Consider the following 9,303-nt stretch of genomic DNA (forward strand, 5'->3'; position numbering starts at 1 on the left):
TTATTTAAGAAATTATAGTTATGATAAAATTACATTTTTAACACTGGAAATATAAAATTCACAGCTGATTCTTTGATTAATAATAAATAAAATTATTCTCTTCTCATTTTTAGAAATGTTAATATAATTTAATTTTTCGAAACTAACTTTACAAAAAAACAGTACCATAACAGTCAATTACATTATTCACTATACAACATAATTACTTTAGTTAACCTACAAACAAGTAAACAACTCAACTACATTACTTAAACCTAAAAAGTAATCGCAAATAATAAATATTAGCTTAAAGATTATTGAATATTGACTCCATTTCTCTTCATAGGACTACAAATTCTAAAAAATACATAAATCACTTTGGTCGAGGTGTAAAACTAAACTATGGCTATAAGAACTATCTACGCTCCAGTTGTAACTGAAAATTATCGACGTGTTTTGTTACTAGAGTGTGTTTCATGCGCAAGGGATTTTGTTCATCGTAAGTGAAGGACGATGACGGCTTCAGTCGAAACTTTTGGAGGATGGAAACGATGATAACTTTCAATGATATCTCGCCGATTCGATAACCTGTAAAGAATATATGCAATAAAGAAACGAGCTGAGTAGAAACAATCTCATCGTCGTCATCATCATCATCATCACAGCTTATACAGTCCACTGCTAGACATAGGCCTCTACAAGTCCACGCCAAAAATAACGTGAACTCGTGTGTTTTGCCCATAGTCACCACGCTGGGCAGGCGGGTTGGTGACCGCAGGGCTGACTTTGTCGTACCGAAGATACTGCTGCCCGTCTTCGGCCTGTGTATTTCAAAGCCAGCAGTTGGATGGTTATCCCGCTACCGGTCGGCTTTTTAAGTTCCAAGGTGGAACTTAAGAAACAATCTAAAATTGGAATACAAGTATAGGTTTCTATACAAGAGTAGTGTGAACCCTTCATCAGCTTCTTGCTGAGAACACAAGTGTTTCACACCAATGATGGTGGACAGGCCTCACAAAATGACATATAGACCATATAGGCTTAAATTAAGTTTGAACACCCCTTCGCCAGGTCGTCTTAATGTGTCACGCTGATTCAGTGCAGTTGTTAGCCATTCTTAAATAACGACTCGAAACTATGAAATTTCATGGCCAATGCTATTTCTATGGGACAAATTTATTATCGGTATATAAAAAATATTTTCATCACCTGCACAATTCCGGGGTCCGGAGCTAAACGGCATGTAAGCGCTCAGTTGTTCAGGCGTGGCGTTCAAAAATCTTTCCGGTCTAAATTGGTTTGCGTCCGGTCCCCAGTACTTAGGGTTGCGATGTAATCCATATATGTTTACGACTAATTGAGTTCCTTCTTTTACTACCAGGCCGGAAGCTGCAGGAATATTTATAATTATAAGTAATTTTTATGATTTAGTTTTTGATAAAATATCATAAACAGCGTGGATACACACGAGAGCCGTTACATTAATTCACATTTACTACTGCTATGCTATGTACAAAAAAACAAGTGTGCTTTGGACAACACCACGGAAGTAAAACTATTTTAGTTGCTCTTACAGTAATATACCAAACGTAACTCTCTCTCTTTCTATCTTCACTAACTTATATCTCCTTCTCAACTTCCGTTCGCCTCGGCCGATCACACTCTTCGTAACACTCTCTTCACGCATTCACCAGCTTGCTTCCCAAGTCAAACGTGCGTAAAGAAGTCCAACTTTACTTGAAGCAGCAGTAGGTATAGGAAACCGACTTACAACTGAACTTAAAAAAAGGCTTCTGTGTGACTGGTTTTTTTATAGCTTGGAAATGGTATGCTCCATAATTATGTGATTTCAATCAATGCCTCTCGCTCATACCCACCAGTAGTTTACTTGTAGTGCTTGATACTCACGTAGCTTTATATCACTTTTACACTTTCTCATAATCAACGGTGTCGTGGGATAAACGCGCATCGTCTCTTTTATGACAGCGTCCAGGTACTTGAACTTCTTCACATCATCCATACCTATCAGACGATCAGAATCTTCTAAAACTTGTTGAATCCTGTCAGATAAATAAATGAATAAATATCCTTAACATGCGCACAAAAACACAGCAAGCAGAGGGCAAAACACATGAGTTTACACCATTTTTGGCGTGAATTTGTGGAGGCCTATGTCCAGTAGTGGACTGCGAAAGGCTGATGTGATGATGATGTGATGAACATACGCACACGGCTATCTATTTCCAAGATATTTTAAATGTCTGTGTAACAGTTGACTAATATGGTTAAATATTTTTTCCTTGGCAAATATACATTGACCTCTGTCCCGTTAGGTCTTAACAGCTTCACCGGAAGTGAAAACTGGGTACGGGACATTGACCGTCAAATTGGAAAACTCTACGGGGCTTCGTGGAACATATTGGTCCTACGGGCGTCTAGTAAGAATTCACCTCGACGTAGGACGTCGCCATAATATTGTGGATATAGGACAAAGATAGAGGATAAGGATATACATACTTTATTAACCGAATTCAAAAAAGGAGGAGGTTCTCAATTCGACTGTATTTTTTTTCTGTATGTTACCGCTGAACCTTTTACTGGGTGGACTGATTTTGATGATTACTTTTTTATCAAAAACTGTTGTTTGTCATGTGGACCCATTTAAATTTAATTGACATCTAACAAGTACTTATCGAGTTATATCTAATAATGCGTATTTATCTGTTTTTTTGTCAACCAAACTTGTTAAACCGCATAAGTTTTCACTGGGTTTCTCTATTTTGATGATTCTTACTTTAATCGAAAGCTAATAATTGCCATGTAGTTTTTTTTAAATTTCATCGAGATCTGATTACTACTTTTTGAGGAAAGTGTGTCATTTGCGAGCAAATACAAGTAGAAACCTAATAATGCTTACTCTTCGTAGACTTTGTCCTGAACATCTTGATGTTGTGAGAGGAGCACCAATGCGAAGCCACCCACTGAGACAGTAGTGTCGATTGAAGCTAAAAGTAGCACCAACGATTCTTCACGCAGCTCGGTGTCGGAGTACCCCTTGGAGTACTTTATCAATAATTCCAGTAAACTCTTTGTATCACCAGCGCGTGTATCTGAAAACAAAATGACAATACTTATGCTGTTTAAGTTAACGGTACAGTTATATTTCTTTGTAAGCTTTTATGATAATAAATGACTTTTTCTAATTCTTTCTGTGACATACTCAATAACTTTTTACATATGTATGTGCTCGTAGATGAGGTGTGGATATATTTACTCAGCGGACGGCCAAACTAGAGATATCTCCTTTCTAACAAAAAAGAATTATCAAAATCGATTCATAAACGACAGAGTTATCCCCGAACATACATAAAAAAATATATATATACGGTCGACTTGAGTAACCTCCTCCTTTTTTGAAGTCGGTTAAAAAAACATTCGAACACAACATAGCACTAATACATTTTCCAAACAAGTTTTCACTGATAATTATAACAATAATACAGTTTGCAAAATAATTTGGAATAAAATAACAAACATTTTACGGACATTACAGATTATAAAAACACACAACTTAATAATTTTGTATAGATGTGTTTATATATAATTTGTATCGCGATTAATTATATTTTTTATTATACTTTTATTCTATACGCTGGTCAAACTTAATAAGCTATAACTAATACGTTTTATTTGTAATTAAATATATTAAGAATAAAAATAAATTGTATTCTTGTCCTGTTACTAACGTAATATAATATCGTGGCTATGCTATGGTTTCATATTAATTAATCTTCGTAAAATTAGAACAGATTGACTTTATATCTATCGAACTAAAGGCGGTATTTTTAGATAATAATAATTAAAACATTAATTATAGGTGTAACAAATTTATATTTTTTACTAATAGCAATAAGTAGTCGTAAAAATATTTGATAAGCACGACGAATGTAATAAATAATATTTACATAATCAGATTATAAAATATTTTGATATTATTTTCTGAATACTTAGTGTGACTTGCTATAAATAAATATACATTTTTTTATAACATGCAAAAAAGTCGTATGTAAAATTATACTTTTTATTATCCTCGGATGTTGTGATACGAACAACGTCCAAAAATTCAAAGTAAATGAGTATGACTAATTATTTATTTATTTAAAATAAATTAATAAAAAGCAGAATCCTAAACTATTATAAATTTAAACTTGCATGAAAATTCAAAACTAAGTATTAAGATGAAAAGCTAAAAAAGATAATTAAGAATTCATATATTTTTTACCGACTTCAAAAAAGGAGGAGGTTCTCAATTTAGCCTTATTTAAACTTTGGTTTTCATTTAAGCCCTTTTTATATCAACACAAGGTACCCGTGCAATGAATAGATAAAAAAATGGTTCACCCTCAACAGCTCGCAGTATAGACACGAAAAATATTTGTATGTCTTATACAAATATTTGTTAAGAGCGGGGATCGAATGCGCGACCGTTGTTATAAACCAGTTGCTATAATAACCCAAGAGCCCGCGAGGGCCAAACGTTGGTCATTTTATAAAATCTGAAAGTTTCTCAGCACATGCTCCTAAATATGAAGTTTGACTCATAGAGGCTTAGGAAGAAACCAACGCAACGCAAAGGCGTACAAAATGCCAACTAACTTTTTTCATTTCATTAAGCAATATTCTTTTGAATATTTTGTTCAAAGTAATATTAGAAATCAGGTCAACCATTTTTTTTACGTGGGGAAAATCCTTCACGGATACCCTCCAGCGCGGGGGCGGATTTTGTACCACTTTGATACCTGGTACCTGGCAAATTTAAGTTAAACTTCATAATTGGCAGTTGCTTCTACCGGTGCTTGAAGCACGCGCTGAGGATTTTCAGCTTTTATGAAATGACGAAAGTCTGGCCCTTCCAGACACATGATTTATTATACTGCGGCAACACGTCGCCTATTTTATACGCATGATTGCACAAAAAACAAAACGCATTAAAGTAACAATAATATAAAAATACACTTACTATTATTGTTTTCAGTGAGACCATCCCCTTTTCCTTCCAATATTTCTTTATTTCTTATAACGAGCTGAAACAAATATTTCACATTTTAATAACTCGAACCGTACAATTATTCTGTTAGAGGCCAACAAAATAGCTGTAACAAGAAGCTTATAAAGTGGGTATTACTTGTCATTGCCTTTATCAATTGCTACGAAATAAATGAAAATATTTTTAAAGAATATCAGTTTTATTTAATTAAGGAATTACGTAGCTATTATTATTTATTGTATATGCTAGAATATCCATCTACATAACGCATTTCTTTGTTTTTATACAACACTCTCAATAGTTGTCAAGAATATAAGTGAATATTCTGATGTATGGGCTCCAGAAATACGCAAAAAAAAACCTAGAAATCCAGACCGAAGTAAACATTTTTAAGGCCTAGAGTCTCAACAAACATTTGTCATGAATGAGGACCGAACCCGCGGCTACTGGCGCTACAGTCTTGATCACTGCACTGAACTTCGTCCAACATTTAATAACTATTTTTGACTGTTTAATTTGTAAGCTACTGTGTACATTTTATTATTGAATGAATATGAAATAATCATTTTGAAATTTTTTGATCATCAATTTGAAATTAATCTCTTAAGTATGATATTTACATTATTAATGAAGCTCCACACTATTTTCTTCTTAGCCGACTGTCTGCCGGCCTCCGGCAGTAACTTGTACAGGCTGATGTTGTACAACCACGGCTGGCACAAGCGTTTTATCACGTTGTCGAAATAAGACATGAACGCCTCGCAGAACGGTTGGAATTCATTCGGATGAAGATTCACGATATCGCCGAGAGTTGTTTCTGAAAACATAATTCAAAATAAATATTTTTAATTACATGCGAAAATCATATTGAACAAAATGACATTCTGTTTCTAGGAACTTAAACATACAAGTGCTAACGCCCCGGACAAACATTCACGGCGACTATACTAGTATATACGTTTATCATGAGCGAAGCTTTTACTATCGTAATTGTTACTTGAACAACATATGAAGTTGATCACAGAATAACTGTGCCATAACTTAGATTCAAGATTATTTCAATAACGAAGATGTGTGAGCTTAGTATTGCTATAGTTCATACAAGTAGCTAATGGCTAAATTTATAATTATTGACAGTTTAAAAAAAAGTAACTGCAAAGTTCCTTCTTTACAGAAACTGCATCTCAAATCGGCGATAGCATCACATAAACAACACTAGCTTTTGATAAAAAGAACATTATCGAAATCGGTTCGCCCAGTAAAAAATTCTGACGTAACATACATACATACGACGGTGGACGAAAAAATTGTCAAGCAAATACGCATTATTAGAAATAACTCAAAATTACACATCAGATTTCGATGAAATTTAAATTAGACCACTTGATAAGCACCACTTTTCGATTAGATGCAGAATCACCGAAATCGGTCCACCCAGTAAATAGTTCTTAGGTAACATACATTAAAAATACAGTCTAATTGAGAACCTCCTTTTTTGGAAGTCTTTTAAAAATGGAGATAAAAAGTACTTTTGAAGCCTACTTGAACAAACTAATTTTTTATTTTAAAATATATTGTACGCATTACATTTTAGCTGATTTATTTCGATAAATAATAAAAATATCGTCCCTTTATTGAGAACATCGTAAAGAATTATAAATATTATGTATATAGAAGTTTTGATATTTCACTTGACCTGTTCAACTTTACTCAATAAATCTACAACAATATCCATACAAAATAAAGTCCAACAAGAATAGTGCAGAAAACTTACCGCACGCAGATTGGATGACGTGGTTGCATAAGTATTCCCAGACCGAAACATCGCCAGTCCCCGCTATTTTAGCCAGATTTTCCACAAGAACTTGGCTATTTCTTGCAAACACATCTGTGAACTTATTGACGTGTCGCGGAGCGAGGACCATCGCATTTATCTTGCGACGAACGCGCCATATTTTTTCTAAAACATTAATATACTTACTTAAATATAATACTATGTTTTAATATTTTGAGATACTAAAAGTATGATACAAAAATAATCGAATTAAACTACATTATGACTTTTTCTGGATACAAAATAATCGCGTGCTGAAAAGGTAATTCTAACACAGAAGAGAAATTTTGTCTTGAATATGGAATTTATTCTTAACAATCCAAATCCAAAATAGGTCATAACCATACTAGCTTTGCTGATCGGTGGACTCAGGGTAAAAAATGTAAAAGATTAATCCGCCAATGAATTTTACTGCGCGTAGACGGATAATTAACGAGAGCTTTATAAGAGCATCTTGATTTCTGTGGCATGGCGAGGAGACCCACGACAACAGACACAATGACCAGATGAAAGTAATTGTATAAATGTAAATATATGCCCCAATCGGAAATCAAAGCAGCAACTTATATAATATTACAGATTTCTAAATAGTTAAAAATTTGATTTCTTGAAATACATATATCATAACATACATCTAATTTTTCGATCCTTTAACAACTATGAAATAATATCTACATACGGCTACAACATATAAACTGCCAATTAATGTTTTCCTCAACCAAAATGTTTGACTTACTGTTAGGTTCTTGTTTGATTTTGCATAACGTTCAAATCAACAAAAGTTCTACTCACCTTGTGCAAATATCGAGCCATTTCCGACCATGTGACGAAAGACAAGCGTCATCGAGCCCTTGTCGAGACACGTCTTCAACACAAATTTCGCGGGCTCGGGATCTGATATAGCTGAAAATAGATATTGTATTTTAATTATATTACTCAAAATTTTTGACTTATTATTTTAGTACAAATTGGCACTATTTTTTATAAACAATTTTTCATCATATCAAAAATTTCGATCTAGCGAGTACATCGTTACATAATTGGCTAGAGCATCGACACGGTCAGTCGGAGATGCAGGTTCGATCCCCGCTGGAACGGTCGATTTTTGGTTTATGTGGGTAACATAAAATAAAATCGCACAATTTTTTATGTTGGTAAGCGTAATTATTTTTTTGATATCTAATTCATTTACTTACTACTTATAAAACCTCAAGAAGTACAAGATTTTTGAAGTTCGAATTTTGATATTTGAATGTCGAAGGTAATTTATTAGAGAAAACGTCAACTATGAAAATATTTTAGGAAATTTCCTCCGTAAAGGAATAGAATGAGAGGTTTTCCACTTATGAGTATGGAATTTTGTTATTATGGACAAGACAGTGCAAAAATTGGCATTTGGGCTTTCGATAAGCATTTAAAAGTGGTGTGGTGTAACCTGTGAGGTAAGATAAGAACAAAAGTTTCTAAAAGCAAAGTATTGTTATTTTTTCTACATATTATTGTCGTTTTTATAGTTTTAGGGTGGGTAAGAAGTTTTGAGGTAAGACAGTATTATATATAGAATATTTTCTTTTATAATACTTTATAATTAGTACAACATAAAACTGTCAAAAGAATACCCTGATATGTATGTATGGGCGTACACAGAATTTTGAAAAGGGGGGCAAAACAAGTAAATGTAAAACTATCGATAGTTAGTTGAAAATTAAGTTCTCCTCGTGTATTGCAACTATCCATTTACTCTCACTATCTACACTACTTCAATAACATCTAACGATTTTATGAAATCTACCTAAAATTTCTTTATTAAAATCTAAAACATCAATTATTGACTTTGAGCCAGGGTGAGGAAAATGACCCCCCAATGGGTACGTCCATGAGGACTGCGTAGTGCTTTTTTATGGTGTATTACGCATCAGTCTGTAACATTCCACTGCTGTATATAGGCCTCAGAACTTAATCCACCACGCTGCTCCAATGCGGGTTGGCGGATATATTTCTTACTATGAGTAACAATCGCTATCAGGTATACATGATAACATCCGGGACCGAGGGCTTAACGCGTTCTCCGAGGCACGGTGGGGAGAACCACAAGGACTGCACAAACACCCAGACAACGGCAAATATCTGTATGGCCAATACAAATGTTTGTCATGTGCGGGAATCAAACCCGCAACCGCTAGCGCAACAGCCACAAACCATTGCTATGACAGTTGCGCCAACGCCAATTCTATGGTGTATTAAGGATAAAAATAAAAGCATCTCACCGATACAGAAAAAGCTCCCGAGCCAGAAGCTGGCGATTCCGTAGGCGTTTTGATAAGCTTGTTGAGCCAAATAACGAATAGTCGAAATGCGGTCTGAAAACATAAACAACTTTTGAAGAACTAATCGAGAAGATGAGACACCTTTTTAACCGACTTCCAAAATAGAAGGAGGTTCT

The 9,303-nt window shown here is 34.3% G+C and overlaps 1 protein-coding gene across 1 annotated transcript; it reads right to left on the reverse strand.

The window, feature by feature from the left end:
• On the reverse strand, nt 1–9,062 carry LOC123655060 (cytochrome P450 4C1-like). Its single transcript, XM_045590898.1, has 9 exons — nt 9,056–9,062; nt 7,653–7,763; nt 6,801–6,986; nt 5,647–5,843; nt 5,000–5,063; nt 2,897–3,089; nt 1,888–2,039; nt 1,189–1,368; nt 1–567 (listed from the first exon to the last, which is right to left on the reverse strand). The coding sequence occupies exons 1-9, from the start codon at nt 9,060–9,062 to the stop codon at nt 395–397; spliced, it is 1,263 nt and encodes a 420-aa protein (XP_045446854.1). The 3' UTR covers nt 1–394.
• Nucleotides 9,063–9,303: the final 241 nt, after the last annotated feature.

Source organism: Melitaea cinxia, chromosome 7 (genome assembly GCF_905220565.1).
Source record: "Melitaea cinxia chromosome 7, ilMelCinx1.1, whole genome shotgun sequence".
NCBI classification, from domain to species: Eukaryota; Metazoa; Arthropoda; class Insecta; order Lepidoptera; family Nymphalidae; genus Melitaea; species Melitaea cinxia.